Source organism: Rhopilema esculentum, chromosome 19 (genome assembly GCF_057945365.1).
Source record: "Rhopilema esculentum isolate cy_ngs chromosome 19, ASM5794536v1, whole genome shotgun sequence".
Lineage (NCBI taxonomy): Eukaryota > Metazoa > Cnidaria > Scyphozoa > Rhizostomeae > Rhizostomatidae > Rhopilema > Rhopilema esculentum.
This window is the reverse complement of record NC_142833.1, coordinates 9497056-9519027: the sequence shown is the minus strand read 5'-3', so window position 1 is coordinate 9519027 and position 21972 is coordinate 9497056. Positions and strand designations below refer to the sequence as shown.

General features: G+C 34.4%; 1 protein-coding gene across 7 annotated transcripts; it reads left to right on the top strand.

Moving 5' to 3' along the window:
• Window positions 1-870: 870 nt before the first annotated feature.
• On the top strand, window positions 871-15215 carry LOC148958028 (neo-calmodulin-like). Of its 7 annotated transcripts, none has more exons than XM_089114069.1 (6): window positions 871-1055; window positions 8603-8641; window positions 13655-13694; window positions 13928-14071; window positions 14229-14471; window positions 14713-15215. In XM_089114069.1, the coding sequence occupies exons 1-6, from the start codon at window positions 1020-1022 to the stop codon at window positions 14739-14741; spliced, it is 531 nt and encodes a 176-aa protein (XP_088970195.1). In that variant the 5' UTR covers window positions 871-1019; the 3' UTR covers window positions 14742-15215. The 7 variants fall into 7 exon arrangements, with proteins under 7 accessions (XP_088970195.1, XP_088970199.1, XP_088970196.1 ...); XM_089114070.1 differs by lacking the exon at window positions 871-1055 and adding an exon at window positions 8014-8204; XM_089114068.1 differs by lacking the exons at window positions 871-1055; window positions 8603-8641 and adding exons at window positions 9688-11980; window positions 12293-12358.
• The last annotated feature ends 6757 nt before the right edge of the window (window positions 15216-21972 follow it).

The following is a 21972-nucleotide window of genomic DNA, read 5'->3' as shown; positions in this document are numbered from 1 at the left end:
ATAATAATAATGAAAACATTTCATTTTCAACTCAACTTAAACTACAATTACAAATCTCACTATTATAAGGTAATTTGCAATTGGCTAGCCTGGTTTTACAAGAAAAAACTATAACAATCGTAAGGTAAAAGGAAAAACTGAGAAAAAAAACAACCAAAGTTAAAAAGGATGTAATTCCGGATTTGTCCATGGCTTATTTTTGCAACAAAATATGTAGTACGTAGTACGGATGGCAATGTTGGAAAGTTCTACAAAAAATGCTAAAAAATGTTCGTAAAGTAAATAAAATCTAATTAAAATATTCTTTCTACAGGAGACTTATATATCAGTCTCCTGTAGAAAAGTGGGCATAGACTATATGTATTCCACGCAGAGATATTCTCGATCAGGTTTAGAATGGCTTTCCGGGACTTTTCTTCACAGATATCTGTAAATTAAAATTTCATCCTTTATGTTCAATAAAGACATTAAGAAGAATTGAATGTCTGTGCAACGGCAGGTTAAGCTAACGAGAAACCACCCACTAAACGACACGCTGTATGAAATTTTTAGTAAGACGCGAGTAATGTACGTTGATGTAGATAGGCTCATTATGAACTCAGCAAATTGGCTTTATGATTCAAATCAATGGTGAAAGAATTTTTCAAAATATTGAATAAGAAACTCTAAATTTTGGAATATTAACAAATATTAACCTTTAAACTTTGCCGATGACGCTCTACAGCAATGCATTTTTCATTAATTTGTTGTAAACCTTGCAGTACATGTACATTTATTAATTCTGCATTGCAATGCAGTGCTCCGACAACAATGCTTGCTTTGTAATTTCACTTGAACTTATTAACAAAGCTAAGCATTACTTCATGAATTGAAATGATTCAGCAGATGTTTTCAGTTGTCGGATAAACAGACCAGATAATTCATTTTGTTTGCTCTGAGAATAAAGAAACAGACCAGGTTGTGAATTTCGGCCTATTGCAGCAGTACATGCAAAGCAGCAAGCGCGAAGGCTAGGAAGTATGGAAGACCTTACAAATGAAGAGAATGAAGATCAGGTATCCTTGCTTCGTTTGACTTGCACATTTGGACAATCTTATTATTATATTGAATGGCATTTGACTTTCTAAATGCGATTATTCCTTATCAATGTAGGAAGATTCTCTCGAGCTTCTCAGCTGTAAGCGAGTTGCCTCCGAAGAATTCGCGTGTATGTTTATGCTAGATATCTAATTACATTCATTTTTTCAAATTTGACAGATGTTTTTATATTAGTGACAATTAGTTGTACAATTTCACCCAATAAAGGTGTACGGCAAGATACTCGATGAATATATTAGCAAGTAATATTTGGAAGTTGTTTTTTAGACAACGAAGCATAAAACAGAGAAGTTTTTAAAATAGATTCTTAAAAATAAAAATGTTGAGACTGGCCCATCTTTAGTTGCCATTGTAAGGCCAGGGCAAAATTTATCTGACTGATCAACGCGCATTGTATCAAGTATGACAGTAGCTTCTGGCCAAGATGGAAGCGATTCATCGAGGTAATTTTCCATATTTTCTACCAGTACCTTAGCTGCACGACAAGGACGATGTTATCAATGTAAGATTGCGCTACGCAACTTACGGATAAACAATTCTTTGTGAACTAACGGAACTTTGTCTTTGACTTTGTAAAACATTTTCGTATAAAGGTGCCTATGTCATTCAGGACTTGAAGTACAGACTCAACTCAACTTATGTTATAACTGTAATATTTCTGGTTGAATCTTCACAAGTCAAATTCGTGAAGAAAGTAAAACCTCTGCTCAATATTCTTTTCCGTATTTCCAATTTGCTTAAATGTCAAAGCAACTGCTGAACAATAGGAAGAACTTTCATTTCATTACATATTGCTATCGTTATCTGAAGAACACTCAATTTCAGCTATTAATGTTAGGTCATTGACGGCTCTTGTGAATTATTAATTTTAACGCTCTTTATATAATTTTCATTCTTTACCGGGCGGTCTCATTCCAAGTCATAAAGATCATCCCATTGCAACGGTATTTGATAGAGGTATCATTTCAATCTAATTTTCTCAATTTTTGTAAAGTCTAAAAGTCCCACTGATTTAAAGCCGATTTATTCAAGCACTCATATTGCAGGCATCTAAAAAGATTATTTATAAAAGGAAACGAAAATGAAATGATATGATTTTTGAGCGTTTTTGTAGACTGGTGACCTGAGGCTTTATTTGTTTTGGACTATTAAATTTTCCAAGTATGTAACTTGAGAATAACAAAACTTGCATCAAGATTGACTGAAATTTACAAGTAATTTCAATTTTGATATCCTTTGCCTTTTCCTCTGATCTATAGTAGCGTTTCTGTTTGTGGTCAATAAATAGAGTGTCGTGGAGCCAACAAATTTTAATCTGACGTTTTAATCTGATATGAGCGTAGCACATCTCTCAAACTTTCTGCTAGCATTGCAGTTGAGATTTGTTTCAAAGCCTATGGTTGGCTCTAACTTGTAAAGACAGTGTTTATTGGTTTTGAGAAGTAATTCAAGACATAACTTAAAGAAACCTTTTCGTCTCAGTTCAATTTAACTAGAAGAGCAGACCTATTTATTGCAAAAGTATCTTGCAACTGATTAGCATTAACAAGATGATTATTTCAGTTGTAAGTGCAAAAAGAGAAACAGAGAGAAAACAGCAAGCAGTTAAAAAGCATACAATTTTAGGTTTGTCCATCGTTTATTTTTGCAACAATTATGTAGTACGTAGATTGAATGGCAATGTTTGAAAGTTTAGGGATAAAACACCGTTTTGCAGTTGATTGATAGGGAGAGAGTCGTACATTTTGAAGAAAGAGAGACAGATTTGAGCTGCCGTTTTAATTCGGTAGAAAGAGGAGCATAGTTGCTGTGGTATCTTGTTAAATTTGCTTCAAGATTAGATTCGAAACCAACAGTAAGCTTTTAGATGTAAAGGTAATTGTTATTTGTCTTCAGGAGACGATCAATTGCTATTTGTCTTCCAGTTTTGGCTGATGGTGAAATATAGCCAAGTATACCAACGTACATTATAGACACATTAACAGCTTCTATGGAGGTAGGAAGATGGCTAGAAAGTTTAAGATAGAGTAGTGCTGCCAGATGTAGTATCAGCCTTGCTCAAGATATGTTTCGTAGTAGTGGCCTTGCTGTAAGAATTTTGCGGATGGTTAAGTTAGGCTGAGTCCGAACTGGTTTTTAGAAAGAAAAGTGAGCAGCGTTGGTAGCGCTCGGGGTGAAATAGGGAACAGGGTCAAATTGGGAAATCGGGGTCATATAGGGAAATCGTTAATAACTCCAAAAATTGGACTGATATTTTAAAACAAACCGCAGATTCAGATTCGGCATGCTTCAATCTATCTTTGAAATGTATTTCTAATTCGACTACGGTAATTTAGCAGTACAAATCGCAATCTTTTGGTAGAAATTGCAAAGAAAAATACACACTTTCTTCATATCAATTCAAATTTCAAACATCCTGCACCTTCGTTACAAGATTTTTCGAAATAAATCAGCCGAGAGATCGACGCGCTCGAGGTCAAATAGGGAAATCGCCATTTGGGGTCAAATGGGGAAATCACCGTTTGGGGTCAAATAGGGAAATCTTCAAAAACAGCAAGGAAAAAACACGAAACAGAGAACTAACCTCATTTCTGCACGTAAAATCATCCAATCTGTTGTTAACACCATTTAGCTTGTTAGAAATCAAGGTACACCACTTAATCAATTCATATCAAGTCAATGCATCACATAAATTGTCATAGCTGGAATAAATAGGAAAAAAATTCAATAAACATCTTTAAAATCCGCTTTTTGGCCCGAAATGATAAATATTCTAAGGATAAATTTGAAGACTATGATGTTTGCTGGGCGGTGTTTCTTTACTTACATTGACGATGTTAATCTTGTCAGAAAATTTGTTTACTTACATTGACATTTTCAATAAGTCCCATCAATGTAGGAAAGTTTTCAGAATTGCAGCTTTTTCCTACTTTAATTTCAATATTTATAGAATCTGCGATTTTCCGCTGAAAGTTCCAACAAAAACAGACAGACAGACAAAAAGACCTAATTCGAAGTCATTTTTACTTTCCATCAAAAATCTTCTATATTTTTTATCTTCATTTTGCATTCGGTGAAAATACAACATATTTATATATTGACAGTATACAGTAGACTCAAGTTCAGGTCACTGGTAAATGATGGAAACATCCATTTTTATAACTTGGTTTTTAACTTTAAGGTTAAGAAGAAAAGAAGCAGTGGCGTAGCCAGTGTTGAAAGGTTTGAGAGGTAAAGAGGAAACAACTTTGTATAGCCCTTTCCAATTACAAAAGAGATCCATATGAAAACCTGGTTGCAGTGCCTTATTCGTGACAAAATTTCTTAAAACTTGTAAAAACATCTCTTGTAAAAACATCCTTACCCCTTGGCCGTTCTAGGGTCCATGCACTGATGCTTGTTTTTGGGGGCTACCGTTTGTCTGATTTATACTTATTTCACTGTTGTAACATCTACTAAATTTGGTCTAATTTTCGAGCAGTGATTTTATTTGTATTTTTATATATTTTTGCATGGCCTCTTGTTAACTAGTTCTTTAGCTGTAGGAAACTATGGGCAAAGATTAATATTAAAATGAAAATGAACTGTAAAAGACCATTGTCAATAAATCAATCTTTTCATTTAATCTTTTCATCATTTTCAAAATCCAGGGGTGATCAATTTGCAATAATCTTTAGTTGAGGACACTCTCATGAAGCAAAAAGTTTTTGGAATAATGATTTTTGGCAGAAAAGTAAAACGGTTTGAAAAGGCAAAATTCAACTGCCTCCCTACTTGACCCTGAAACTGCGAAGGACAGCTTTCTGTAAACAAGGGCCAAAATTTGTTTATTTTGATACCCTTGTTTTAGAATTTTAATGCAAAATTTTTTAGTTATATACCTTGTTTTCTAACAAGCAAAATGGCTTATAAAACAGATTGGATGATTTTACGGGCAGAAATGAGGTTAGTTCTCTTTTTCATGTTTTTTCCTTGCTGTTTTTGAAGATATCCCCATTTGACCCCAAATGGCGATTTCCCTATTTGACCTCGAGCGCCTTGATCACTCAGCTGATTTATTTCGAGAAATCTTGTAACATCGGTGCAGGATGTTTGAAATTTGAATTGATATGAAGAGAGTGTGCATTTTTCTTTGCAATTTCTACCTTTTGCTTTTTATGTTGAATTAAAACGATGCTTTTTACGAGCTTTGTCTATTTACTCCCGTAGCTACGGAGGAGCTACGCCTCAAGCTAACATAGAATAAAACCATTGCAATTTATACTGCTTAAATTACCGTAGTTGAATTAAAAAGCATCTTAAAGGTAGATTGAAGCGCGCTGAATCCGTTTCTGGGTTTGTTTTAAGATATCAATTCAATTGTTGGAGGTATTAACGATTTTCCTATTTGACCCCGTTCCCTATTCGACCCCAAGCGCTACCAACGTGATTGAGAAAAGTGCTACTTAGGGTAGTCATAATTGAGAGGTCTCATTGTAATTCGAGGTAGCCCACAAGCGTTCTCAATATAATGTTTAATCTAAATTTTATTTTAACTTCACTTTGTTATCTGTTATTCGAAAATTTAGACAACAATTGCACACTGTCTGGTAAAAAGAGATACAGAATTTTACTTTTTTAATGGTGCATTGAATGAAACGAATATATTTTTGTTATAACATTATCATTATTATTTGATTATTATTTTTCTGCATTATAACAATAATTTCGTATTGACGTAAAGCCATATAAAATTGCTTAATGATATCATAGTATAACCCTTGTGCTTTTCAAAAATCTTCACAGCTATTGCTATGTCATGATTATGATAACGAAAGCTAGAAAATATATGAAGATTTACCTAAAACATTAGATTGAGTGGTAATTCTTTGAAAACTCAATATACAGCCTTTCTTAATCACTTTTTTTATTCCTCGATCTCAATTCGTATGAGTTAAAGACGTTCATCACTTTTTTCCCAGTTAGCTTGTCCAATAAATTTTGTCCACTTTCTTTTCTGTTTCTGATCTAGCAATAGCTTCCCTGATTTGGTTTTAAAGCGCTTTCCTCTAAATTGCCCATATAGAGCTGCAACAGCTTTCTCGCTTGAATGTTCTTACAAAATTTGGGAAGGTAGCCAAATATATTTTAACTGTGCTTAACCGTTCATAAAAATGTTAAAAGACATCGTAAAAAGTTTTTTATCATTTTTTGAAACTTTTTCACACTTCAAAGGATCTCTTTGGCCTCTCTTCGAGCATAAATACCATATTTTTATCTTTATTCTCGAGTGCTCTTCTTAAAATCTTTAATAACTCAATGTTTCAAAAGGTTGAATTAATAATGTAAAAGGATCCTTGCCATTCCCAGTTGTGACCTAATGCGGTATTATTTAAAATGTATCCAAAAAATTTTAACTTCTACTATTTTTCATTTTATGCATATGAAAGGGTCACATTGACGATACCTCTGTCCCTTACCTTCAATTCAACACAGTTTTCATTTTGAAGTCCTCCTCTCGCATGTTGATTGGCCATGTAACGGCAATCACAACTCACGCTGAACAACGATGCTTTTTTTGATGGAATTCTAACTTTCTTGAAACTTTGCCATCCTATCTTTGATGTTTTATGGCGATACAACTTAACATAACCTTCAAAACTGCAAAATAATGTGGATTCCAGTTGATGCTGCCATCCCTCATGCCGCAAGTGCTTCAACTTGTTTTCAGTTACGTAAATTTCAAGATGCTACCTTGCTTTTTCTCAGCAATGACAATAGAATATTGAACATTTATAAAACAGTTTCCAGAATTGATGAATGGGAACAACTTAAGAATATTTGTTTCTTATTGAGGCTTTTAGAACTATACAAAAGTTCCATTACGAGATAAACGTCTTCAGAAAAGTTTTGAGACTTTTGAGACTTTTGAGTTGCGTATCACAAACTTTTTCCTTCATTTATATTAAAAGAATGTCAAGAGAAACAAACAGCAGGGTAATTTCAAAACCAAAATAAAGATATCTTGTCAAAAAAACGCTGCGATCTAATACAAAGCAGCAAAGGAATTGAATCATAAAAAAGGTCTCTTCAAGAACAGAAAAATGGCGCTCTCCGTAGTTCTAGTTTCCACTAGGACTTGATTATAAATAAATACGTTAAGAAGATTGGATAGAAGAAGTAAGAAGTAGTTCAAAAGAAGAAGTTGTAGAAAAAACTAGCTCATTCAATGGCAATTAGCAGCTGGTAATGGTATGTTACATACCTTAAAAAGATTCCCCTACATTTTGTTCTATTAGAATATTTACAGCCAACCTATTGCTCGATAAAGATTCTCTTTATAAAACATTCTACGTAGAGCACTTCACAATGCATACTATTCTAGCAGAAACTTGTGCTTTTTTATGTTAATCATTAGCAATTTTATTACAGAAAGTTGCTAAAAATGAAGCGTCATCATTTAATTTTATATTTTCTGTCATATTTCAAGAAGTGTTTTAAAATAATTAAATTAACGACTCTGCAAAGAATGGGGAGTTATAAACCCTATAAAAACAATTTTTTTCTAGAATAACGATGAATAAAATCATCACCACAGTGATAAAAGCATTGCCATAGGTGGAAAATGTTAACGTCACTGGAAATCTTAGAAAAGTTAGAGAATACAACGCCAGTTTGATTTCAACTACAGGTCATTTACACGCTTCTCCCTTAGATATTGAAACATTCATCGTATGGTCATAATGCTATCTTCGTGGCTTGTATAGATCTGGTGTTACATCACGAAGCAGCTAAATCGTATCTAACGTCATTGAATAGTTAATTGTCTATTTGTGGCTACTAAAAAATTAATAGCTAATGCTTTTAACTACCTTTGATGGCTGATTAGGGAATTCAGATATCCAAAGCAACAGGTCCCATTTTCACCGCAAATATGCAAGATAAATCTAACTGAAAAGCATGTTTGACACAGAAAATTGCAAACAAAAAGTTAACGCTTTTATTGCTGATCTGAAATCTGCTTATGACCTGATACTTATTCAGAAATGGAATTGAAGGATAGAAATTGAGCTGAAGCCGGAGACATAAAATCAGCTTCATTGTCGATGGAAGTCATTGATCTTGAGGTATTCAAGTAATTGTTTAAAATATTTGCTTTTTTGAGGATAATGTAGCCTTTTCCATGAAACAGGATGCTAAGATATAAAAATGTTGAGAGCGAATTAATCAGAATCGTAAAGAGTTGCAGGTAGATTAACAAGCAAGTCGCTTGGAGCAACACTCTTAAAAAGACCTCACAGCCAATAAGTATAGAGTATGAATATATAATAAAATACATCACATTGTTCCACTTCTACAGTTTATTTTTTTAATGTTTGATGGCTTACTATTGAATTGAAAATGATACAAACACTATCATCTACCAAGTACTATCTTTAAAATTACCATGTCTTTAAAACTGCTTGCTAAGCCTATTTCTGTATAAGAGGCACTTTAATTTCATTTGATCTATTTTCAATTCTAGCCGCCAGTAGCTCCAAAAAAGTCCAACCTAAAACCAAAGGTAACATGCATGCAGTGATTTCAATATCTTTTGTATTTTTTCCTAAAGAACAGCCTTGAAGTTATCTGACCCCTAATATAGAAACATTTGAGGGCAGATTGGTAGCTTTGGAGTGCAAAGAGAGAGAACATCTTTGGGGAGAGAATATAAGCTTGATAATCTCTCACAGGGTTACCTCTAGATATTCCATATTTCTATAACAACTCAAATTATCATTAATTTTGTTGAGCGCTTTTCAAATGTAATAAAATATGTAGTAACAACTTACTACATGTTTTTGGGCAGAGTAAATTCATATTAATCAGTTTGTTGACTGGGATACTTAATAAAAAATCATTAGTGTTATCATGCCCAGTGCCCAATTCTAAATATAATACAAATCGATATATAGATAATTAATTGTGAAAAATTAATCAAAACTGTAAAGTACTTTTAAACGTACTTAATACAGCTAAAACATAAAAAGCAACAAAAACAGCAGCAGCAAAGCTAAGCAAAGAAAATAAAGCAAAGAAATACGGGAAATTGATATAGCCTTCCTGTACGATATCCTCTTTCTTATAAAGTAATTATTGCAAAATCTTATGAGGGTCCTTAAATTAGCAGAAATACAAGGTTACTTGACTTTGCCAAGAGATTAGCTTCTTATTATGGATTAAATAAGTAAATTAAAGCTAAAATGTTTCAAATGCCATGGATTTTTGCTGGATAGCATTAAGGGCGCGGTAGCCAAAGAGGGGTAGGCAAGTGCTTGCACAGTTGCCCGAAATTTTAAAGCACAGTGTATCATCTAAACTTAATAAGGGATTGCTTTCTGTGCTTCGGAATTTTGTAGGAAATTTTGGGAAAATTTCACCTTTTTTGCTCAGCCAAGTGTAAGGTGCCAACAAGCTCTTCATATAATTAGATAGCCATGGGTGTCTATATTGTCTTTTTAAAAGAAGACTAGATTTTCAGACGAAATTTTTAGAATCAATTGATGGATAACCTCGTCCTTGTGAACATTAAGAGACCGCTTGTTATTAAAATTAATTGCAATTTTCAGTTCCTTCTCGGCGTTTGTACGACTTGTTGGACTACTTTGACAAATTATAGTGAAGGCAAGGATTTGCTAAGAAAAGACAAAATACAGCATGTCTCTTGGCTGAAGTGATATGGGGATCAATAGCTTTATTTGCTTTTCTTGAAAGTGGGGGCATTTTTTGCTTGTTTCTTATTAGTATTTTCTTCAAAATCTAGAGCCCCTATATCCCCCTCTTCCCTGTCTCCAGCTTCTGTTTAATTAGCAATTGTTATTGGTATTTTCCATCGTATAGTTGTGTTGAACATATCAGGCACGCATTTTCCACGCTCTTCTATAAAGTCGATATTGGTTAATTTCAATATGCATTCCAAGAAATATATACATATGATTTCAAAAAGACAATTTTCCTGATCGTGAAAAGCCATTCTGCAGATAATAGCTTCTTCCAAAGCTATCAATAAAAAACTTTGCTTCTAACAAGATCACTTTATTTATTAATGATTCTCAGTTTTATTTAATTGCTATACGAATCTAAAAAAATCAACATGTGATTTGCTAACTTTTGAATAAAACTGATTGATAGTAAATAGTAGAAAAAATCAAGGCTGTCAAGTTCATTAATTTCACATTTGCAAATGTACGATCCTGGCAAAAAAGGTTTAGGGAGCGTATCTTTTTAAATAGACTACAATTTGCCAGCCAATCAAATAATTCTTGGCCAGGATTGTCTTATTTCTAATAAGAATGAAAATCTATCATAGCGGTTTGTTGTGTATCGGAAAGAGCTACTAGGCGTATAGAAATGGACGCCCAATGCTAAAAAACTAGGGAGTCGGTCTTCTAGAGTATTATACGCTGAATCTTCATGAAATTTAAAGAGTTTCAAAAATCTGCACATGAGGTAGTAAATCGGGGGAGACGCGACGTGTTTACTTATATTGATCAGATTCAAAGTTCTTTACGTACGTGGAGGGTGCATAGTTATAATGGGAAATATTGATTTGGGGGTCCTTCTTGGGGTCCTTCTTGGTCAATTAACTATGAATTATGGGTTAGTATGGGATTGATAGTTTACACATTGCGTTTTGCTTCAGACTTTGCTATTAAAGTACTTACATTCAATTTGCCGTCGATCTTTGTAGACGACAAATTAGTTGATAGCGTGTAAAAGCTTAGGAGAGAGAGAAATTCGCAGATGCTACCTGACATCCTACAGTGGGGTAAATGCAGCCAAATTCTCACCAAAAGAGTCAGTTGCTGAGTACAAAAAGATACAATTCCTCCGTCGAAAGGGAAAGGAAATGATGGCAGTAAGATTTAGAACATCTGAGTTTACCCATCATATACACACAGATGTACCGAAAAACATTCAAAATTGTCCTCGCTGCTTTACAGAATTGATAATGAGTGGCATCAATGTCTATTTTTTTGTTTATTTGAGAATATTCAAGTCATCACGAGTAACCAACGGGATTCCAACGAGTTACCAACAAGTTACCCTAGCCAGCTACCATTTCTAATTGTGGTTTTATATGGGAATACCACGAGTTACCATGACTTTTTTAATAAATATATATGTTGTATTTCATAAATAATGTGGTAACTCGTTGGTGCCTCGTATACATCCATACTGAGTTCTGCAAATTCAGAATGTAACCCATACGGTAGCTCGTTGGTGACTCGTGGCGACTCAAAATCATTTCCCCAGAGCAGGACGATCTCTAGAAAATGGAAATGATTGGCAATTAACGCATTTTTCTGGCGCCACAGAATGCCCAAAGTCAAATCGTTGTTTGTTTTAAACATAACCAAACAGCAAACAGCCATTTTACATAGCAACTGCAGAGCGCTCGAATATCCAAGCGGAAATTTGATTCTCTTTGTCAAAATTGAAAAAGATTTCTCGATTTTCTACTTTGACAAAGATAATGAGTTTTATGTCAGAAATCATTGCGTTCAGGGCCCAAGAGAGGTTATTGTTAATGTGAGGAAGAGCAACAACATCAATAATTGAGCAAAAGAGTTAAATGAATGGAGAAACTTCCAATGAACAAAATAATTGCTGCTTCTCGGAGTGGTATTCATGGTAGAAACTGGTGACTGAGATGATTCAAACTCCACTAATTTCCTAGGCGATTACGGGTCGGCATAGAGATACCTTGAAATGATAAGTGTTGGTGACAGTATAGAAAATAATGAATGCCTTTGTCCATAAATATTGATGCAGCATCAACTTTAATTGGTAAAAAGAAGCCTACACCGTAAACATGTTGAAGCACCAAGGAGTTTTGAAAAATGGTAGAAAATGGAAAAAGGTGTGCAGAAATTTTTGTCTTGAATTTTTAAGAGTAAACTGTACAGTCTTTATAAAAACTTAATCTTCGCCTACCTTCAAAAAAATTATTGAAAAAGCTTTTTTATTCAGTGTTTAAGGCCATTAGGCAAACTCACATGGCTGCTTAGAGCTCGCTTGCAATTTTATTTCGATCAAATCAAGTTTTATCTAGCATGGGTTGCTTTAATTTAAAAAAACTTGATTAAGGAAATGCTAACTGACTTTTCGAATTCTGAAGCTTTTCGAAAGGACGTTTAATCAATATGCAATAGATTTTGCTATATCTTGTTAGATTTTTGCCAAAGACAGATTTTGCAACAACAATAAAGAACAGCAAAGTTGTGAAACAGAAATGGTGGTACGTTGACGGACTGTAGGTAAAAAAGAATGCTTTTTTCAAAAGGCTGGTCAGCATGGTATCAGTTCACAATTTTAGGCAATCAATCTTTTTTTCTGAAATTAAAAATTGCCCTTCTACTGTTATAAAGTCACTGGAATATTTCAATCAAAACTGCTTGATGTTAGAATTATTGTTTGTATACTTGGCTATCAAAACCGTGATTATTTCAAATTTTTGACTGCCTTATTCTTTTCAAAGCGTTCTGGAGACTTGCAGACAAAAGTTCCCGTACTCATCTTATCTATAACTCGCTTTAAATGAAAGCAACACAACTATAATGTTCTGGATATTTTTTTGAAAAGTTAGACAATTTTCTCAGAAAACTGTGCTTGACATCCGTCACAAAAGAATACTGAAAGTTAACGATTAGTTGCCATTTCAAGATAACTTCAGATTCAGGCTGGCGAAGACGACATTTAAACTTGATCTTTTGAGAACCCTATACATCCTCTTTTCCCATTTAGTAGCGGCCAAGTGCAGATTTTGATCCTTCACGTGCTTCAATTCAATTTCATTTAATTGGCCAACCCAATAAATCGTTTAAGGGAATAAATGCATAGTTACAAAGCAAAGTTATACTAGTTGCGTTAGGCCTGCAAGGCAAAATTAGACATATTGCCGAGAAAACGAAGAAAAACCACGGCAGTTCTCGTGTTAATTCCACTATATTCTAGAGAATTTACCCGTTAACCATACTACTTAATAGTACAGCCAAATATATATTTTTATAATTTACTTCTACTGACTTTGCTGCAAGAATGAAACAAAACGTTGATTGAGTACTTTGGTAGCAAATAAGCAAATTCAGAACCAATTATCAATCTTGCAACGCATTAAAATAGATTCTCGCTGACTATTCAAAAGGCATTACAGCTTTTTATACACAGTGACGCGCGCGCACATGTTGCTAAAATCGTATCACAATCTATATCAAAACACATTAGCAATGTATTGAAAATTGCGGTGAATCTATCAATTCCAACACCATGACTTTGGGAACTTGCAGCTCTCTTTCCACTCTACTTGTTGTTGAAAGTTGAAAAAAGGCGAGAGAAAAAGTGGAAATAATGTTTAAAAAGAAAGCAAGTGCTCTGAAAGGGGGATTGAAGTTTGGTCTCAAGAAGAAGGTAAAACGGATTTGCTTTCAGCCAGCTGACGCCACTTTCTGCACAAAGAGAATTCTATGTATTTCCATGTATTCTATGTGTTTTGAATAACTGAAGGATGTGATAATGATAGGTGTGTTTTCTTTAGGTCACCCAGAAAGAACTTTTCAAAGAAGATGATATCAAAGGTTTGCTGCAGCTATTACCTAAAAGTAGCTTCTGCTCAATTTCATTTTGCAAATTTTGATCGTTTTGAACAATTTTGCAAACATAAAGTCATTTTGTCCATTAACTCATGTGCCTCGGAACTTACTTAGACAGAGCAATAAATTTATTATTATTTAAAGACTCGAACGCAATTTTGAGAACCTATTTTTCTTCTGTGCATTGGCAATCCAGTTTTTTTACAAACTTTTCGTAGAGTTTAAAGATGTTTTCAAGTTGTTTGATAAAGATGGTGACGGAAATGTGACTGAAAAGGAACTTGGCGTTGTTATGAGTGGTTTGGGACAACACATGGCTGACGAAGAGCTGCATGAAATGTTTGTTACTGCTGATTTTAATGGTAAAAACGAGTTTCTATTTTTTGCTAATTCTAAAAAGCCATTTTTATGTTCCTACAATTTCACTTGCTTTGATGCATATATTTAAAAAGAAAAAGACAAAATCAACTCTTTGCAAGGCTTTCTAGATGAATTTTTAAATTCACTGCTTTTTCGCAGGAGATGGTCTGGTAAACTTCAATGAGTTTATGGAAATGATAAGGAAAGGTTTGGACCTTGAAGAAAAGGAAAATGAAGTTGTCGAAGCCTTTAGAGTTTTCGATCGTGAAGGAAACGGGTTCATCAATGCTGCTGAAATTAGAAGAGTGATGACAAACCTGGGCGATAAACTAAACGACGAGGAGGTAGACGAAATGATAAGAGAGGCAGATCTAGACGGCGATGGACAAGTAAACTATGAAGGTAAACTGCAGATATTGGTTGCATTTCTACCACTTAACTACACTACTCACTGCATGGCTTTGTAACTGGTAAATTATCCCTTTCATTTCAGCATGTATGTTTTAAGGCAATTAATGTTAAACGATTAAGGTTGGAAAGGACAGAAGTTTGTTCATTTGGTTGCAATTAGGAATGCATATATATTCTAAAATAGCTTTGTACGTACTGTTCTGTTTGATATATGTTAATATTAATTTTGCAGAGTACGTCAAAATAATGATGTCCCATTAGCCGATTGGTGCATTTGAATTAAAGCACATACCGCAACATACTTCGGAACGAAATCAAGCACCTTCTAATGAAGAGAAATGACCTTGAAATGGACGGGAAATTAACACAGCACCAGAAAAAGAAGAATAATATTTACATAAAAGTGCATCGATAGGAATTTAACTAAACAATTGCATTCTCGTGTGATTAAAGTATGTTGTGTGCAATGAATAAAATTGTAATCAAGTGTATGACGTCTTTTAGGTTCAAAGAGAATTTTGATTTTGTATGATGCACAGTAAAACCCGTATGACTTAAGCGCAACCTCAAAAATGAACTTTTAGGTTAAATTTGGCAATATTTATAGCATTTGCCAAACCTTTTAGAGAAATACAAGTGTACGTGCCACTGAAAGCTGGAATATGAAATATTGTGAATACGTTTTTGTGTAAAGATAATTTTCTGATTGTTCAGCAGTAAAAAAACTGATTAAAAGTTGCTTCTGTTATCTGGAACAATATCACGGCTGGTCTCCGATGAAACTAAAATAGTTTTCTGTACAGAATTTGAAAATGGCTTTGAAAAAAGCAAACAATTTATAACATATTGGCAAATTAATACCGGAGTCCAAGAGAGAGAGCGAACTACTTCTGTCTTCACAATATGAAACTTTTTCTTTAGGCACGCGGCACTGATTGGACAACAATACTGGTCTTGTGCTTGCTTTTTTCTGATTGGCCTATTTCGATTCACAACTGGGTATATATTTTTCCTCGTGTTCTTTCGGACCTTTATTCTGACGTTTTATGCTCTAAGGAGTATCAGGTTAAAAAGCTTTTAGCCAATATGTTAAAAATGTTTGCTTTTTCAAAACCGCATACAGAAGTTTAGGGTTAGCAGATACAAATGAAATCGAAAGAACGTGAAAATGAAAACACGTTTGCATGTTTTTTAAGAAGAATCGGAAGAAGGAATATAACAATGCCTAGAAATGAGCCACGGTAAATTCTAAATAAGCAGAAATTGAGGCATTTTCGAGCGTATAACACCTTCTAAGAAATTTTTCATTTCCCTTTATCTGTAAACAAATTATCGGTATAGGGTTTCGATTCAACAATTTTTGCTGCCTATAATTTATCTCACTGTTAGCAAAACTGTATCTACGTTGGGATTTTCAGACAATGCTTTTGTGTATCATATGTCTGAAGTGTGCACAGTTTCACTCTGTTAAAGATAATCAAATTCCTAGTCGCTAAACATGATTTAAAAGTTCTCAAGGACAGGGATTTTTATCAAAAGAATATAAAAAATCGATACTTCAACAGCCATACAATGCCATACAATGCTCAGAACAGCTTATGTACATTATGCGTTTTTCATTACAGTTCACCTAAAATACGTTGCAGACGATTCTCAACGCAACTGATAAAAACAAAGCTTTTATACAGTTCAAAGCACAGCAGATTACTTTTTAGGACGTTTCTCCGTTTCGCAGGCTGGGTGTGTTCTGCAAACAGCAAACAAAGTTTGAGTTTTATAACTTGCGTGGTTACGACGTTATTGTGCAATACCCGATAGCAGACTAGGTACAAAACCCCAGTCAAAAATAGATTTTGGATACGCACTCAAAGCTTGATATACAGCTAATCTGTCTTTGCAAATCGAATTGTGTACTTGTACCCAATTTATGCTGGTAACATAATATGCACAATTGTTCGACAATCTACGAAAAGTTTCAACTGCCATAAAGATTTGCTTGTTGGTCAGATCAAATATATTCTTTATTAATTTTAACTCAGTTTCGTAGATTTTTGATTAGAAAACTTTTAAGGCAGGTTGCTGGATGGATATGCAAAATCTCTGTCTAAGAAATACGCCAATATCAACCACAAAGTAACTTCTTTTTTGATAATATTTTGTTTCATAACCTTTTGATTTTCTCTTGATCAATCTGAATTTCAGTTTGTTAAAAGCGTGTAAAAATATTTTCATAATCAATTGAAATAAAGCATTTTTGAAATGAAATAAAAATTAAGAAATTGAGCAAGCTAATGTTGGTTTGAGATCTTTTGATTTTAATAATCTTTTCTCATTTTTTCGTTGTGATTGAATTTTATTTTTTCCAGTTGAGGAGTCTGCATGGTTTCCAAAAACCTTTGATTATTTCGTATTTAACTAACTGTGCCCTTAAAATCAATTTTGGGGCGGAAAACTTTGAGGTTTGGGAAACAATTGCTAAAACTGAAAAAGGAAATTTGCTATCCGCCTTCTTAAAAAGTATTGCTTGTTATTATAGGACATCTGCTGTAAGTCTGCTTTAGTTGTTAGAACTATATCTTTCTCTGACCAATGCAATATACCTAGAAAACTGTTTGAGAACTGCCGCTATTTGACACAATTAAAACGCTAAATTGAGACTGAATGCTTTCCGCATTTAACTCTACCAATTCTAATGTATCAACGAGAATAAACGAAAAGATGAATTCCTTTCATCTGACAATGACTTGAGATTTTGGACCTTCAAATAATGATTATCGTTTTTTGTCTGTCGATCTTTTATGTCCCACATTTTAATTATGTGTGACAGCTAAATTTCACAAGTGAGCCGTAACGTTTTTTTCTGTTCATAGAGATGCAAAATCAAGGAATGCATTCCAAATATTTTTCTATGACTATATTCATTGCCTAATCACGACTAATTTCTATGACTAATCACGGGCAGTTAAGAGGTAGTTGAAGCACAGGGCTTAAAACCAGATGATTACTTCAGAAGAATTCTAAAATCTCAAGAAAATACACATCTTAGAAAGATTATGTGGTAAAAAACTTAGAAAGACACTCTGTAATTTAACGGTTTGGACGGACTGTGTAACGGTTTGGATTCTATATTTAACCAATTTCGTTATGTTTCCTTTGCATGTTTAGGTTACATGTTCTGTTAAATCCTGTTTTGTTAGTTAACGCCTTTTTTTGGTAATGTGTTTGTCTTTAAACTTGTAGTGTGACGCTCTTATTGTCTTGTTAATTAGCTTTTGTTCATGTTATCAGGTTATTAGCATGTGTTGATCACGTTATAAGTAAGTTTCTGTTGAAGCATTAGAGATAACACCAAAGAAGTAGTATCTTTTGTGCGTTACTAATTCAAGGCCTAGGCCCTTTGGCCTAGCCAATCGCTCTACCAACGAGCTGGTTATCAACGGGCTATTCACCGTCATAACAAAAACCTTGATCGTTGAACATCTGCATTGGGAAAAACTTGTGGTAAAAACCTTGATAAACCCTCCAAAAGGCCTCTCCCTATTTTGGTTCATAGTTCTGTATGCCATAAATTTTGAGAAGAAACCAAAATGCTTTTTATTAACACCAAACGCCTTAAATCTTTGAATTTGTCAAAAAATGATGCAATTTTAAGAAGATCGGGAGTGCATTCGGAAGATCAAACAGCTTACTCAAAAAAAAGTAAGAAGGTCATTCATCATCGAATGCATTTCTCTTTTGTAATTCTCTCAAATCACTGTTGCTTACATTTTGAGTTTTGAAAAACATAACCATTATCCACTCAGTAAAGTTTTTAAAATAATAAAAACATCCTCTAAATAAATATGAAACAATGTTACCTAAGAACAAAAAATACAGAAATGGGGTCTTTGATTAATCTTTCAAGATACAACATTTGAGTTCAAAAGACTTCGTTTCAAAAGTAACTTAGTGTCCATTCACTTGAAAGAAACAGCAGTTTTATTATCTTGCATTCTTGTAAGGCTTTCTTGTGATGTAAGTGTGTCAGCTGGAAGCTACTTCGTAACAGTGATTTTTTCGAAAATGAAATAGCAACTGTTTTCAAATGGCAAGTTATTACTTTTATCGTAGATCCGTCAGATAAAGCTTAAGTTTGGGTTTGAAACAGAACATTCTTGTCAAGTCTCATTTTATCTTAAAGATTAGGGCGTCATTTCTTCTACCTACAACTTAAACTTTGTAACATATCTTTTTGGCTTGATAGTTGACATGAACTTTTAAATGCTAATAGCTAAAAGGCCGATTCTACAAAGAACACTCAGTTCAATGGATTTCAGGCAAGACGTTACGAGCTGTTGAGATTATTGATGAAAGCGAATCTTGCATGAACGATGCTTCAAGCATTTTGATTTGATTGGATGATTATCGACAGTAATCGAAACAGAGAATGGCAAATAAACTTGCAGCAGAGCAGAGTTATTTGTCTGAATCCGGGTAGTCAGCAATATTAACTATGCAACCTGCCGCATACATGACAAACTGAAATTCATAATCTATCTTGGCAGGTGATTGCAGTACGCTATCGATTCGCCAAGGCAGTTTTCCTCCGTTATCCTATCCTGCATCATGCCGCTGTGGTCCGGCTTCTGACGTCCAAGATTTCAACAGTCGGAGGCCAAAAGGTCTGAATGGTAATGTTGATAAAACTCGACCTACTAACAACAAAAACCAAAGTCTTAACGACCGGAAGTGGTGCATGAAGTCAGGGTATGGCCCCCAAAGTCTTCTCAAATTGTTGAAAAAATACAACAGTCAATGTGGCAAGATTATTGAATCTTGCTTGTTTCATATTACAACGAAGCCATTTAGCCGTCTAGCCATTGAGAAGGATCTCTCTGCAGATGCACTCGTTGCTGGGTTAACGGGCAGAAGCTTGCAAATAGTTACCACTTCGCCTATGAGACAAAGTTCAGCAGACTTGAAATTTGTAACTCTCTTCAAGATGTCGTCCAAGCATACAGGTTCATTCTCTCCAAACAGCAATTTAAAAAGAGGAAACTGAGCATCGATATCTTCACCGTAAGTTTGCTCCATGAACCTTAACTCCTCTGCGTGACCTTCAGATTTCAAAACCTTCAAAAGCAACGACTCTAATTTTTCATAAGCTTCGAAGCAAGGCTGACTAAACCCTGAGGTTAATAGAATAAGCCATCAAGTCAACTGCTTTAAAATAGATATGTCTAAATAAATCCCATGGAGATTCAGGAAAGATAGATTGACTTCCCTCCTCATATCTTGCAGGAAAATGTCGTTTTCGGGGTAACTTTGGTTCTTGTAACCATACTGTGCTGCTTGGCTTTCAGTAGAACAGTATCGTAAAATGAATTGAAGCTTTCAGTATTGCGAATACTTTCAAGAGTTCTTTTGGTCAGAAGTGCCAATCGCTTTCTAGAGATAGCTGATAGTTTGTTCTCCTGTAAAGTCTTTGACATGTTGTCAGTATGGACAAACAACCTTTGACCAAGATTTAATGCAAAAAAGAACTCAAAACTTTTCATTTTGTTCTGACAGCCAATTATCCGAGCTTTTGCATTTGAATCTAAAGTGCCAGATTCTAAGCAAAAACGCCACAACTGAAAAATTTGATCGTAGTTTTCAAGGATCCGTTGGAAACTTGTTGCTCGCACAGTCCACCTGGTAGTGCTCAGTTTTGTCATTGAAGCAGCAGTCATGTCTTCCACATCACATTCCATCTCAATGTTTTCTTTTATTTCGCCGAGAATTTTCTCCCTTTTTGGAGAGCATTTAACCAAATCGACGATTTCTCTCGAAATTTTCATTGCATCTGATGAAACCTTGCTGTTCGATGTGGTGTCTTTAACACTTGACGATTTTGTTCCATTGCTGTTTTCGCATTTTCATGCACCATGGCAAGTACATCACCACTTTCTGGAACAACATATTCAAAAGTTAGAGCAGTCTTGTGTTATTTTGAATTTTCATGTTGTTTTAAATATTCCAAAGCATGTTTCCAGTTCGAGAATCCTGATGTATTAAAAGAATCCTCTTTATTTCTGCTGCTCTCCAGAAAAAGATTTGCATTCTGCCGCGAGCAAACGTAACACATCAGACAGTCTCGAGAAACATCAAAATGAAGCCATGGAAAGTGTCTAAACCAAACACCCTTTGCATGAGCGAAACTGTTTTCCGAACTTTGTTTTTGGAAAGTCGTAGTGAATCGGTTGGAAAGGTGTGGTGATGGATATTGCAGCATTTTCTTGAAATGTGACTGATGCGGCAGGAGAATGTGTAGTTGTTGTAGAGGTTAGATTTTGGCATGTTGGGGTGCTCCGTTGAGTAACAAAGGATAATTTTATAGATGAAGTACATTCCTCTGGGTGAGTCATTTGAGTTTTTTGAATCAAATTTATCATTTTATTGCTTTCCGTACTAATCCCTGAATTAAACAAAATTTGGTCTTTGAGATTAAAGTTAAGTTTTAAAGTTCAAAATAGCAAGTGATTGATTTGATGGTGTACATTCTTTTTTATAATTTTTGTCGATGCTCAATGTTCTATTTTTTTGATAATTTGAGGAACTCATGTTCTTATTATTGTTTTTATGGTAATATTGATTTCTCTAAAAATACATACTACAAATAGCTTCTAAGACCCGATAACTAATTTACATGAAATTCGCAGCACAGGTTGTTTACCCAAAAAGTTTTCTCCTCTTTGTTAACAATAGAAAAAGAAATTTAAAAACACTTTGCTTTTTCCTGCTAATTTTTAATGAGGTTGGTACCTTCTGATGATGTTCTTATTTTTAGAATAGCAAGCCTCGTTGTTCTTATAAAATGTGTTCTAATAAAAAAGAACGTGAGAGAAAAGTAATTATAACATAAGCGTAACTTACTTTATTTATCTGAGGTGTCCTTTTTAAAAAAAATTGTTATCTTCGGTGATGATGATTCTTTCTTATGTTCTTTTTTACTATCCATGTTACCATTGATCACATCATTCTCTCCGTAAACTTCGAACAGCTGACTGACTTGGTGAGGCGCACCTCTTCTGAAATTAGGGGCGGAAACCCAAAAAAATTAACAGAGATAATTAACACCCAATTTGCTTTACGTCAAGAAGGTGAACGTTGACAAAGGGACCATGTGTAAATGATGTTAACGTAATGTTAAAGTTAATACTGTTGACATATTGGCTATAAAAAGACGAATCAAAAATTCCATATTTGAAAGACCTTAAAACCTATTATTGCCAAAAAGTGGGGGGGGGGCTATAGCCCATGCTAGCCTAATGGCTGCGCCGTGCCTGGGAAGAACAGCCAATTGAATTTTTCAAAAGGTTTCTTATGACTAGCTTATTTCAATTTGCAATTTTTTTAGGTATTTTATAGCTGAAGGGTTTATTTGTGTATAAAGAAGATAAAAATGAAAATGAATAAATTCTTCGGTTCCTGCCTCCCGACAACGATTGTTCATGCCTCCTTGCCTCGATTC